Below are 14793 nucleotides of genomic sequence, written 5' to 3'. Positions count from 1 at the left end.
GTCTTGAAAGTTGAGGGATGCACAAGTACAACTCTTTAGAAAATAATTCATGGAAACTTAGTGGCATACAGCCACCTTAGGATTTCTGATTAACACATAGTATGCAACTCCAAAGGACAGCTGAGAACTGCCTTCAAAGAGCTTTCATGTGTAAATAATATTACTCAGAATTTCTGCACTTATAAATAGAATGGGTACCCTGTTTAAATACCCAACTACAAATAAAATTCTGCTTGCCCCAAGGCTCCCAAAGGCCTGCACAGTGGTAAATAAATCATTTCGCTTATGACACCACCAGGACAGTCTTAAAGTGAAATGAACACCCTCTCCACAACTATATAATTTACCTTTTACTGTGGAGCTGAATTCTCGTCCAGTAAAGAGGCTTCATTGGCCGAGAAGGTTCTATTACATGTTTTCTGCTCCCTTTTTCCTGATTCATCCCCATTGCAAATAAACCAGATGGTAAAGGAGGAGGAAGAAATCCACCGACTTGTGGGACTGATGGATAGGCGATGCCTTGGACTGGTGGTGGAAGTGGTGGTGCTTCTCCAGGCAAAGGTGGCGGAGCTAGAGGTGGCATCCCCAAACCAGGTAAAGGAGGTGGTGGTGGAGGGACTCCTGCACCAGGCAGAGGTGGAGGAGGTGGTGGAGGGGCAATACCTGCACCAGGCAGAGGTGGCGGAGGGGGTGGCAGAGGGGCACCCGCACCAGGCAGAGGTGGCGGAGGGGGTGGCGGAGGGGCACCCGCACCAGGCAGAGGTGGCGGAGGGGGTGGCGGAGGGGCACCTGCACCAGGCAGAGGTGGCGGAGGGGGTGGCGGAGGGGCACCCGCACCAGGCAGAGGTGGCGGAGGGGGTGGCGGAGGGGCACCCGCACCAGGCAGAGGTGGCGGCAGAGGAGGAGGGGCTGGGATGTCCCCTCTGGGTAGAGGTGGGGGAAGCAGTGGAACTCCTGCTCCAGGCAGAGGTGGTGCTGTGGGTAGTGTTGACATTCCCAGGCCAGGCAGAGGAGGGGGTTGGGGAGGGATAGCAGTCCCAGGTAAAGGTGGTGGTGGAGGAGGAGGAGGAAGGATGCCCCAACTGGGAGGAGGGAGTGGGACTCCGGCTCCCGGCAGAGGTGGTGGTAGAGGTGGTGGTGGTGGGACTCCAGTACATGGAAGAGGGGGAGCTGGAGGACATGCTGCTATCTCCCCACTTGGCAGAGGTGAAGGAGGAGGCAGCAGCTGTGGGGGTGGTATCACGATGCCTGGCAAAGAGTGATCCAGGTGTGGCATTGCTGGGCCAGGAAGAGATGGAGGAAGTCCTGCGCCAGGCAGAGGTGGTGGGGGTGGTACTTCTGCCACAGGCATGAGAGCAGTGATGGAAGGACCATGCACTCCAGTTACAGAAGCAGCAAGTTCAGTGTCTGATAGTGATGGGGGAATGCTACACGTGGGCTCTGGGGGCAAAGAAAGACTATGTTCACTACAAGTCACATTTCCAGTACTTAGAGGCTGATGAGCAGATGAAAATTTAGTCTCTCCTTCAAAGGCAAAGGACAAATTAACTTTGGGTCCTGGAAGAGGCGACTGTGATGTAGTCTGTACTGATTGGCTTCCATCCAGTGGCACCGAGATTAGCTTCGGAGACAGAATTAAGGAGATTTCAGAACAAAACGTGGGCTGTAATTCTAGAGCTGGCAAGTTCTCTGTTGGCTCTGCACTTTTTCCCCCTTCCAAGTGCAGTGGTGAGGGGGGCTGTGGCAGTGCATTGGCTGAAGGCATTGTGTGTGTTAAATAATCTTCTGTTGGCGATGTTTGTACAGATCTTGCTTGTGACACTGTTCTGGGCACATACTCCTCTCTGTTTGTTTGAAGATTCACAATACTAAGTTCCCTGCACACAGTGTGTGCATGCTCATTTTCCTGCTCCCTTCCAGCAGGCTGTACTTCTGTAGCAGGGAACTGTTTCTCTAGTTCTGCAATTTTGGTCCTCAGATCCTCAATAGTTTGTTCAAGCTGTTGGATGACACTGGCACGCTCCTCTGATTTCACCTCAAAATCATCCTTTAAGAGAAAATAAACATGCAATAAACACAAATCAGATAACATTTATAAAAAATAAAATTTACATCAAGAATATTGGTATTCCAGAGCTTCAGAAATAAGCCAGTTATAACAAGCCTTTAAAAAATATATATTTTGGCTAGCTGCATTTTACAGCATATGAAGACATTTCAGGAAAATGACTTGCTTCAGAAAGAAACTAACATCACATCAGCAAGAATATATTTTGGACTGTGATTACACTTAACAAAAATCCAGAGCAATCCCTCTCCCCACATAACCATGACCAAAAAAAACAATCAAACATTGAATATTAGTACTGTAAGAGTGTGTGTACACCCAGATACACAGCTATGATGGTGGGAAGGGCACTGCAATACTTAAATTCAGTTAACTGAAAATATGTGTTTCTTCAAAGGCATGGACTGTGCATAACAGACTCAACATACAACTGACTGCTAGATTTCAATACATATACGTTAATGATAAAATACAGATTAGGCATGCAGAACCTCTTGAAAGCAGCTAATCTCAGAACAGGATAACAATGCTTTTCTCCAACCAGATGCTTAGGAAGGAAAGAAGTAAGACAAAATTAGGTGAGAACTTTCCTCCCACCTAAAATTTGAAACTTCTCTGCCAAGTAACAAACTGTGAATGAGTATCATCAGAAAGAGCTTTCTGTCTGTAATGGTTATTCTGTAATTGTCAGCTTCCACATTTTTCATATCTTTCTCTGAAATATCTTATCCTGCCAACTGTAGACTGAGTAGAGAAAGCATGAGCCTTAAACAGCACAGTAATTCCTTCCTTCTAAAATAAATATCAGTTAAAAAAAATAAATTCAATCAGTATGTTCTTTACCAAAAAGGTGGCAAAAGAAGCAACTCAGACCAGAAATTGCCATTAGTGCTTATTTAGGAAAGTTGGTCAGGATATAGAATAGAAGTGACATTACAATACCAAGTCTTCTAATAAAGATTTTTTGTTTCTACTTACACCCATTTACTTTTTAATGTTCTTTTTATTATTATTATTTTTTTATTTTTTATTTTTTTTAATTTGGAGCAGAGGTCACCATCATCAGTTCAAGCACTTAGATTAAGTTTTTCATCCAACGGGTTTCCCAAATTGTTATGTCAAAACAGTTTAGTGATTTTTTCCTCCTTTTACAAAACCAAACTTCATGGATGAGACCGTAGGCTTACTTTATGGGGAATCTTTCAAATATTCAGATTTCGCAAGTCTTGTAAAGAAGCCTACAAATAAACATACGATACCTGGTATACTAATTGCCTTGATTTGTTTCAGGAAGATGTTTTTCATCTCATCCTTTGACACATGAAACATTTAAAAGAATTTTATTTCTGGTAAATGAAGTTTAATTTCCAGCTGGGGACTATTAATAAAATGTATGTTCATTAATACTTAAATTGTTTCTACGCAGAATTGGTTCTTAAACGTAACATTTCAATTTCATGTTTATCTTCGTTTTTCAGCTATCTTCAGGCAATCCCAAAAGTTTTTTTTGTTTTGTTTTGTTGTTTTTTTTAAAGTATCTACTAGACTAAACCAATTATTATGTGATGCTGAAGCCACTTTATCAAAATTTACAGTCCCCTATGTTACTGAACTTTCTGGAATCATAGTTTGCACTGCAAGTTATAGATTATAACTAGTTCTCCCTCGCAAACTTTGAATAGAAATGCAAACCAGACATCCAAAAAGGCTTTTGATGAATAGTGAAGGAATGAATACAGCAGACATTAGCAAACAATATTATAACAAGGAAAAAAGGCTGAAAAAGACATTTCCACTACAGAGTGCTCAGGGTGCACTCAGCTTCTGTTAATAGCTCACTGTTTTGTAGAAGCAACTCTTTTGTTGAAGAAATTCATTATGAAGGAAAAAGCGAATATACTACTATCCTTTTGTTTCACCTTCTGTGACCCTACCAGTCACCTGCAAATACAGTACTAAGACCTATCAGTTCTTCAACAAGCAACATTAAAGGAAATTTGTTTCTAGGATTACTAAGGCTAAATGGTAATTTTCAGTTTGAGAACAACTCCGGTTTCCCTGGACTCTTGAGCTCCCATTTTAAATTGAAAGAACAATCTACCAACACTTTTGTGACAGATATAACTTTTCAATTTATGTGAAGTGGGGAATCACTTTCTGCTGTAAACAAAGCATAGCCAACAGGATTAGACAATAATAAATGGTCCTAAAGAGTTACCTTAGTGATAGCTGATCTCAGAAGAGTTCACTGTTTTAAAAAAAAATCATTTATTCAGGCGATTGGATTGGTTTTTTCACAAGAACAAAAGGTAATCCTTGAATTCTGAGATGATACCTGAACTACAGGAAAAATCTAGGATTTAATATTTTACATGACAATGTATTCTTGTAGACGAAACTTCTTTTGAGAAAAGAGGTATTTTTAAAGTTAAAAAAAAAAAAAAAAACTCTATGAAGTGGTATTATTAAGCAACTGAAGACAAGAAAAAAAGTCTTGATGAACTAAAGTAACTTTTGACTCCATGCTTTAAAACACTATTTTTCCACTGCCCTTGTGACACGATATTTCAAACAACTTGGCGAATTTACTGTTATGTTGTTACGTAAGAGTCACCAATACATCCAGGTTTTCACAAAGACAGCATGTTATAAACACAAGACTTTGCTATGAATGCTGAGAAACTTATCCCGAAAGAGCTGCATACTGCATTGAACCAAAATTCACTTCGTTCAAAAACAATACCCATATTTATATGCTTCGGTAATTATTTTAGGTGGAAAAAGGTATTTCACACTTTGCCTTTTAAGATATCTTCAGGTTAGATTCATTAGATTTCTGCCTTTCCTCCAACAAGTTTAAAATCCTTCTCCAAAGTTATTTTTTTTTTAACCCTCAGAAATGGTTGTATCAAACAAACATAAGCCATTGCAAGTTTCCACTATCTTCAACAAGAAAAGAAATTTAAGAGACAAACACAAAAATAAAACCCATGAGTGATCAGAAATGAAACTTAGACAGTTCTCTTAGAAGAACAAGCAAGGGAGGACTTAATTTTCAATATACAAGCTGTTGATATGAATATTGAATGAAAAAATGCACATCATGAAAATAAGGTTCACTTTTAATCCAAAGGACAATTCCACTGCAGAAACCTACGGGGTTTAAAAGAAATATGTGGGAACTCTGTCTTGCCTAGAGTTCTTACCCAGGACCCAGGTACTGTGGAACAGTCTTCTTTCTGTAAAGAAAGAAAGAAAGGTGGAAGCTTAAGCCTTGCTTTATCCAGGTGACTTGTGTGAAAGTCGTGAGTAGGGAAAAAATATAAACATCCACAGGTGCATGGCTATAGCACGGTGCCCAGCATTTCTCAAACAAGCTGTACACATTCCATGTTCAATGAGTTGAATGCATCTGGGACTGCTGGCCTGATAGTGCTTGTGTTTTACTGATAGGCTTGTCTGTGTACAGTATCAAACAGATCTGAAAATACTGTTTTATTGTGTAAAGGTTGTATATTTGAATCTGCACATGTACAAAAAGCCTGTACATTACATCCAACTCATTCCAATTTTGTCATGTTTTCCACGTATGTGCATCAGATGTCCAGCATAAAAGCTGATCTATGTAGATAGAACATGTCCAAGATCTTAAAAATTGTAGAAGTTCAGACCACAGCTACCTCTTCTAGTGAGTCAGATTTATTAGATGAGTGTCTGAAACCTACAAACCCTTCCATGACTGAATTTCAAGGCAAAAAAATAAAAAAAATATTAAAAAAATCTGTGTAAGTTACCCCTAGACTATATATGTATATATTGGTATTGGATAATATAAATATATTGAATATATCATATATAAAAATATGCATTCAATTATATACTTTATGAACAGCCATAGCGTAAAAACACTGTGGAAAAATAAACAGGATGGCAATTCTTAATGGAATTTTTGGAATATCTGAAAATAGGCACATTATAATTTAATTTTAGAAGTTAATGCCTATTAGAAGTTGCATCAGTGATTTGATCATTTTCAGCAATTTGTCAGTTAGTGTCATGAAATTTCCTCTCTGGCTGGAATTCATATTTAGATGATAGGTTGATACTATTTTTTCCCCGTTTTTTGTCATAACTGTTTGTTTCCTGAAAGACATTAACTGTGTTGCTAGTTGACTGCAAGCATGCACATGAAATACCAGCACACACTTAAGTAGGACTAAGATGGCAAAGTCAAAGATCCGTTAGTTTCTTCCCGTAAGTCAGAACGTGGCACTAGCAGCACCCACTTACATGGAAGGATACTCCTTCCAACCACCCAGGTAATAAAAGGTTCCTTTATATGCAAATTAAGTTTTTTTGTTTGTTTGTTTGTTTTGTTTTGTTTTTGAGTGCATTCGCTCATGGAAGGGCACAAAGTAGTGTCGCAGTAAACAAAAAATAACTGAAAAAAATAGTATCTGCTTAGTACTCTCTAAAGATAACTCATTTTCAAAGGTATTTCTTGAATCTGCAAACCAGCCTTAATGAAAGGAGACATAATACAAGCAGGAATTCTCAGTGCTACAGCTATTGAGAAATGAGAAGTATTGACGGTCACTTGATTTGCATTCAAACAACTCAGCACCCATCTAATTTATTCTCTCATTTCACTGAATCCTCAAAACCCATTGCAACATGGGTTTTACAGTTGTAGAAATTCAGTCAAAAGCTGACAAACATGCCAATGACTTCAGAGAAAACTGCTGAAGTAGCAGAATTAGTATTGGATACCAGTTTATTCCTTAGACTACTATAACAAAGCTTGATTTCAAGAAGTTTTTATTATACTGAAGGTGTGTATATGGGGACAAATATATGTTTTCAGAACGATTTCAGCTATGCTCCATGTTTCTTCCTACAACCACAATGCAACACGATGTGCAGCTCCCCAAGACAGTGTTGAGCAAGCAAGCCCTGGAAAGCAAGTGCAATGCTCTGCCCTTCCTGAAAGGATAAACTTTAATTGGTGGATTTCAGCTAATCTCCCACACAGTGACACAAGTGACATACTGCAACCAGTGAATTACACCAGTTCACACTGTGCTGGCATTGGGCCTATTTAACTCTTCCTAAACTAAGAAGACACAACATGTCTAACAAGCTGAGATATTCTCGTATCCTATCACAGACGTTAAAAAAAAAAAAAAGCAGAAATCAATAACTATTGCAATTCAAACAGTTCAGTTAAGCAAATGGATCAGTAAGGAGCAAGGATGTTACCAAAGATGTATGCATTAAAAATGCCAACTTCTAAAGCTGGTGACCAGAAGAAAAAAGTTCCAAAGTTTCTTCTCAGACAATTTCTTAAAGCTTCTGTTCCTGAGCAGTTATTTGAATGTCTTATCCCTGGACTAAGCACGCTTCAGAGAATAAGACTCCATTTCTTTTCAGTTCCTGTTTTTAGTCAAGAAACATAAGATGCAACAAAGGTTGAAAAACTGCAGAATTTTCTCTCTGTAAAGTCATAAGGCTCTTAACTGAGGTGAAATATGACCATAGGTTATCCCCAAGTTCTGCTACAATAGGAACCTCAGAAGAGGTTTCGTAGACTGAAGACAAAACAAGATAAAATTTCACAGAACCACTGACTACCCTAGAAACTAGACAGCAGTAAAGTATAACTACTGTCTTCTTACATAATATTATTTTTAGTCGGCACAAATAGCATTTTTCCACCTGACTTCCCAGGAACTTTTGGTTCTGCTTTATTTAAAATGAAATAGAAAATAAAACAAAAACTACAGTAACACAAAAAAAAAAACTCGAACCTTGAAGGTTTCTCTTCTAGAATATTTGAGATGTCATTATTAGAGAAGCGTGAAACAGTGCAGCCATAAACAAAGACTTCAAGAAGGTTTTACCCCTCCATCTAGTTTTTATTATTCCATTTTACGTGTTCTGTCACTCACCACAGTGTAAAAAAAAAAAAAGTGCATAAATAATAAGGTGGGGGAGAGAGGAACTTATCTTTCTTAGTTTTGATATAACCTTATTATGCCTTTTTCTCCTGCCTCTTTAGGTGCTCTGCCATTAATCACAGACTGCTATAATAGAATTAGTTACACTCAGGTCTTTCAGCAGATGAAGAGATAATTGAAACCTAGCCACCTATGACAGCAATCCAATAAGCAGCAGGTACCTTAAGTGTCAAGGATTTCTTTAAAAGTTGAGATAAAACTGTTCTGGATTTATTTTCATGTGGCAAAACACTTCCTTTCTTCTCTTCACTATGTTTTTTTTTTTTTTTTTCTTTTTTTTTTTCTTTTTTTTTTTTTTCTTACAGTATTTTAACAAATCTAAAAGATTTCCTATGTATTGATGCCAAGGAAACCATCCATCTCCACAACTAAATCTGGCATACCTTGAACAGAGGTATGACTACATTTTAGACTACATTGGCATACTAGAGAAAGGATTTGAACTGTTCTAGACTAGGCTTTTCCTTGTTTTTTTCAGTTCAAATTGAAATGGACCAGTATTCTGGGAAGTTGCCACTGTGAAAACTACCTCGTTCTGTTATTTCTGTATTCTTTATTTAGAGCAACTAAATTAGTTTTTATGCTATAAAAAACAGAAAGGATTTTATTGCCTAAATAGAAATATTAATTTAACATAAATTTGGAGGACTCACAATGCCTGTAATTTCTTCCTCTGATGGTGTGGTATTGGAGAGAAAAAAAAATATATGCTTTTCCAGGTGAACTTTGGCATATACTGATAGGTAATGCCTGGAGTTTGATATTTCTACACAGTGCACGACTCTTATCCAAAAGTTCAGCCAGACCACAAAATGGGAGGTTCACATGTTGCTTTTGTTTCAGGCTTCCAGCAGGGAATAACCAGCAAAAAGTACCCACAGTAAGAATAAATCTTTGTAGAAGTGGAAGAATAGTCTTCATGACCCTGAAATATGAGCCTGCTACTCACTAAAGAAAAAGTGTGGGGAGATGGAACCACTCTTCACAAATGTATTCACAAATGAGCTGAAGGTAGAGGCTGAAGGCCAGTCAGCTTTTCTAACTCTTTGAAAGTTGAAAAGCAAAGATGTATCATTTTTGGTGGGATAACATTAAATAAAATACATCACAAATCAAATGATCAGAGGTGAGTTTTATGTTTTGAGGGCTTAAGTAAAAACTGTAAAAAGTAAAAAAAAAAAAAAAAAAACAAAAAAAAACATATATGTACAAACAGAAGTGATATTACTATTGTTACTTATGCCAGATTAAAATAGATAACTGTTTTGATTTTAAAAAATTAGTCAAAAAGTTCTGTTTCATATACAAAGAGTAGATATAAGTAATATTCTTCTTAACTTTACTTTTGAATTCTCATTCGGCTATGGTCATTTTAAAAACTCAATTTGGATATGTATAAACTAAAGAAATATTAATTTTTTGAAGAAAATTTCCGATCTCTCTTCCATACAAAATAGGGTCCAATGGAAATTCTCAGATTCTATATAATTGTAAAATAACACCTGATCTCTAATGCTGACAGAAGTAGAAGAATTTAATCTTTAGATCATGGCCCAATTTTAACTGGATGAGGTCTCTCTGGTTAAAATAAGTAAACCTCATTTTAATTCATTTCTCCTTGTTATCAGTGACAACTGTAAGTCCAGAACTGTCTGTAAATCCTGATTAACTTCCATTGTACAGAATTTGCAACCCCACATATTATTCATTCCAGAACTTTAAGGTTGGTGCTACTTTTCAAAGAAGTTGTACTCAAAAAGAAAAAGAACTCTGGTTTTGAGTATAAAGCATAGTCAAACTGGAAAGTGCAGAAGGTTCATTATTTATATAAAATTATATTCTGCTCTACCAGATTCTCATAAGTCTGTCTGTCATGAGATCAGATGAAGCACTTGAAGCTGTCCAGCAGTTTCCTGATAATTATTTTAATCAACACCTGTAAATACACAGTATTTGAACTAGGAATCTATGATATTTATTTTTAATTCTAGAACATGTGCTTTTAGACCACATATTTTCAACTGTTCTTAAACATAAGATAAAAGGTTTATCTGTTAAGATAAACTATCACATCAGAAATGTAGCAGGTAATCATAAAGTCTATCATTCCACCACTGACTAGGCAAAGCAGGAAGTACATGTCAGGAATACCACAGATTCATCTTTGGAGATAAGCAAAGTCCTGAGAAACATGACCAAATATCTAAGCTAGCCTTGCTTGGGGGAGGGTGCTGGTGGGGAAGGGATTGAACAACATGACCTCCTAATGTCTATTCAGCTCTAAATTATCTGTGATCTTTATATTACCTCAGAGATGTAACTGAGGTAGGAAACAACGCATCAAAGAGGAAAAACAGAATAAAGAAACTTTCAAACTGAAATGAATGTACAAGTAAAACTTGATCTTGACATGAACATTAAGAAGAAAGATTAGAACAAAACAATTTTTAGTCTCACCAGAAGGAAGAGTGCAAAAGGGTGCTTTATTGCTTCACTGAAAATTATACCAATATTTCTTTTAAAGAAGCAACCACTGCCTTCATGCAAAACAAAGGAAGTCTATCCAAGTATTGTGAAGTTGGGATCCCAAATAATATTATTTGTTCTGAGAATTAACTGACTTTTTTTTTTTTGGCCACCATGCAGGCTTGATGTATTAGACACCAGACACCATTTATTTTTATTTAAATATGGTGTCTATGACCTATATTCTATGTGTATCAATTAATTGATCAAAAATCACACCTTGTATTTGTTTTTTTATTTCTCTCCCTCATCAGAACTAATGAAAAAGATTCAGGATTATGGTTGAAGAAACACCTTTTTTATTCATTTCATATGTCTAACATAAAATCGACTTCTATTTATATGATGGTAATTCAACAGTAAAGCTTTTAAGTAATCATTATAGAAAGTTTTTTAGAAGCCTTGTAGATTATATCAATCAAGTGTGCTCACTTTTCTGTCTTAAAAAACAACAAAACACCTTAACAATGACAGCATAGTGCTTTTTGAACATTCAATATTTCAGGATTTTTGTTATTATTATTTTTAGGACCTGGTGTTATTAGCCCTGGGAGATGCTCCAACTACAAAACCTTGGTCAGATTTAAGCTCGAGAAATGCAAGTACTCTTTAGAGGCTAACTTATTAGCTACCAGAAAGCCACCACTTTCTGACCAAGAAAAAAATATACGTATTCTCACCGAACAGTGTTTTAAGGACTCCACTGGGCATGACTTAGTAGTGCGTTACACGGTCCCTTCAAAAATACTTAACTGCCATCTAGTGGCTGAGTAGCCCGGCGTCTTTATAATATCCTACAGGCTCTCCGAACGCTTCTTCCCTCATTTCTATTATTTCTACCTTTATTCCTTCAGGGCCTGAGAAATTTTGATATTAACAGAAACCAGGGTTTCAATCATAAAGCTCAGCTACAGGTCATACAGGAGAAAGAACAGAATCTCACAAACTATATTGGGGTCTCATCTCAGAGAATAGAATATCAGACACTCTTAGTCAATCACTTAATATAATAAAATTTAGTTCATTTATCTATTACCTGAAGACAAAAAATAGCACTTATTAGGCTTTCTATACAAGAAACCAAATCCTTAAATTGCAGCATGTTTAAGTTGAAAGTAAATTCTAATTTCAAGAAGCAAAGAAATCTACATTAATAACATTGGAAACTTCCGCATAAAAACATTTAAAAGACAGAGTATATCTGATTTGTCTGGGAGGTTTAACAAAGGTTAGCCTCCCCCTTACTGCCCAAGTAAAATGTTCTGCACTTGTGCAGTTCCTATGACTCTAGCAGTAAAGTCTTCTGCCAGGTTTCCATCATTTCTTGCATCACAAAAAGTTTGTTTCCTTTCTGTACATATTTGATAAAGCGTATTTTTTTCTCAGTGCTAACAAGAGAACACAATATGCCTACATATGCTTGGTGACATTCACCTGTTTTAATTTAAGATATCCTAACTATAACATTAGACATTGGGCCTGAAATTAGAATGTAAGTTGCTGCACCACACATTGCAAATCTAGATAATTTTGTGAAAAGGTCAATTTAAAAAAAAAAAAAAATCTAATTTTTTGCAGCTTTTTATTTTCTGAGATTGGGATATGCTGGCATGACACTGCAGGAAGTTTACATTGACAACAGTTCTCCTTAAAACGATAAATCTGTTTTTTGTGAGGACACAGACCACTAATATATAGTTTGCAAAATGCAACAGGTAGAATTCATTATCATTTTGTTCATAACGAACACTTCCAGGAAGTTTGCTTCTTTCATTCTCTCCTCAATGAAAACACTTTGTTTTACCTCCCTGGGTATGTTTTTTTTTTTTTTCCTTCCCTCCTGTAACACTAGAGCAATACTTTTTATAGGAAAAGAGTTGTCTTAGAGTCTTAGAAGAGACATTCATTGCCTGCCCACTAATTCTGTTTCAAAAAGTAATCTGACAAGTAGCGAAAGGATATAAGAGGAGTAGCATATGTTCCCAGGATCATTGGACCCTTCTGAAAGAACATCTCAAGAAGGAACATGCAAAATGAAGCAGAGCAAAAAATGTTAATAATAATAATATGCCACAGCATGAGGACTTTTACCTCATGAGCTCCAAAATAATTTTTTTGATTTCTACTGAACACAGTTGTTAACCAGTATCATTTACAGTTGCCTCTATCTTGGTGAGAGCCATGTCATAAAAAATGATAAAGGTTTAAAAAAAATTTTGATTGTAGAATAATTTCCCCATTTCAGATAAATCTTACATTTACCTTCTTTACCTCACCTTATCTCTACACATTATCTATCAGTCTGAACTTTCAGTTATGAAAGTTTTGAGCAGCATGCATGTTTCCAAGACAAAGTTGAGCTATGACACTATCTAATAAAATGAAATGTAAGCCCCAATCCATCCAACGTTTTGTAATTTCTAGACGGACACATTATACATTTATGTTTAAGGATACACAAACTTTTTTTCCAGTATTACTACGTGTCAAAATTAGAACATTCCAAATGACATTAAGTAATAATAACTAAATAATAACAGGGAAAAGGGTTGTCATCAAGGTGTAGCAGTTAGAAATATTCTACAGAGACACTCCAATAGTCAGAATTATAACATTTTCAAAGCAGAAAGTATATTTGACATTGCAAAAAGTGTCCTGTAATTTAAGGTTTTTAAAGCTAAAATTGTTTCCCTATGATATTGTTGGAAAGTGCACCAACAGACCATGCAGCATAAATCTGTCTTTAGTGCCTGAGAGCTGCCAAAATGTTGTCTGGTTGTTACTATTTGTTGAAGTACACGGCGTTCCAAAAGGCTTATTATTTTGGTTGAGGGATTATTTGTTGGTTGAAATGAGGTGAACCAAACCAAAATGAACAACTGAACTTAAAATGCTACAGGCATAATGTTTTTTTTGATGGCAAAATTTTCCACTGTAAATATGCTTTAGATACTCAGTGTAAACTATCATAGAACCAAACTACTAGAAATTGGATCAGTCTGGCAAAATCACATCTCCTGAGATAGGATTACAGAGACCAGTCATCTTCAATGGAATGATTAACAATTCGTTACATCTGTATGCTGACCTTTAAATAAATGCAATCAGGGCTTTCTTTATAAATTTGTGTGATACTAAGAATAGACACTCATTGTAAATGACCAAAAGAAAAAAAACAAACAAACAGAATTTTAAAATAATTAAGATAATAATATAAGAGAACAAGGAATTTAGATGACTGTCATACAATTTGTAAGTTTTGTTTCTGTGATGTCCCACTAACAAGGCTTAGTTTGCACGTACTCATTTCACAGTTAGAAAAAGTTTTTTCTTTGTGTTACATCTCTACGACATAAAATAAAACAAACTAAACTTGAGTTAAAGTGTAGGGAAAATTGCAATGGTACCATAAAAGATCAGGGGTGTGAAAGAGAAAAGAACTTGGCTCTTGCACAAAAGTACAGCTGCCAAATCGCAACATCAGGTTTGAAGCTCAAGTTTCTAAATGAGTTTCTCTTCTTCATTCACTAAAGAATTTAGGGCTAACCAAAATTTGTTTGTTTTGAGAAGACCTTGTAGACATTGTTGTTCATTTTTGGCATTTCAAAACTAGGAGTTGAAATGGATGACAGTTTCTCTTATTTTCCTCCTGCACTAAAAACAAGCACCCCCATGCCCCCCCCCCCCCTTTTTTTTTTTTAAATTGTGACTTCTTAAAATTTGCTGTTTTTCAGTCAAAGATAGCTATCTTAAAACTTTAGGAAATTATGCTGCAAAATATAAGGTTATGGTCATAAAGGTTACATCATAAAGGTAAGGAAATTGTCAGAATATACAAAAAATAGGCCCTTCCAATGGTGAGAAAGTGCAGAATCAATGGGGGGATAGGAGGAGAGAGAGAGAAAGAGAGAGAGAGAGAGAGAAGAGTTTTAATTTAGAAGTATTTTTGCAATTTTTACTCAATGATTTATTATAAGTGAGATAATTTATCAGCATCATTTTACATTTGCATTTGTTTCTATGTCAATATTGACCATATCCAATTATTTTTATCTCATGTAGGCAATGTCTTTTCCCAGGGAAGATTTATGGTACAAAGGAAGTCTATGAGTAAACTCAGTTGATCAGTATCAAATTTTACGCTAGATCAACCCCTCTGTGTTATTACCTACTTGCCTAACC

General features: G+C 36.4%; 1 protein-coding gene across 3 annotated transcripts in view; it reads right to left on the bottom strand.

The window, feature by feature from the left end:
* The window catches only part of FMN2 (formin 2), a 160697-nt gene that overhangs the window by 103954 nt on the left and 41950 nt on the right, over positions 1 to 14793 (bottom strand). For all 3 annotated transcript variants that reach the window (XM_068676284.1, XM_068676283.1, XM_068676282.1), the window contains exons 6-7: positions 5275 to 5307; positions 348 to 2047 (exon numbers count right to left, since the gene is read on the bottom strand). In XM_068676284.1, the coding sequence (XP_068532385.1) occupies positions 348 to 2047; positions 5275 to 5307 (1733 nt within the window). The remainder of the gene's footprint in view (positions 1 to 347; positions 2048 to 5274; positions 5308 to 14793) is intronic.

The sequence above is a fragment of the Anas acuta genome, chromosome 3, assembly GCF_963932015.1.
Source record: "Anas acuta chromosome 3, bAnaAcu1.1, whole genome shotgun sequence".
NCBI classification, from domain to species: Eukaryota; Metazoa; Chordata; class Aves; order Anseriformes; family Anatidae; genus Anas; species Anas acuta.
This window is presented reverse-complemented; position numbering and strand designations above follow the sequence as displayed.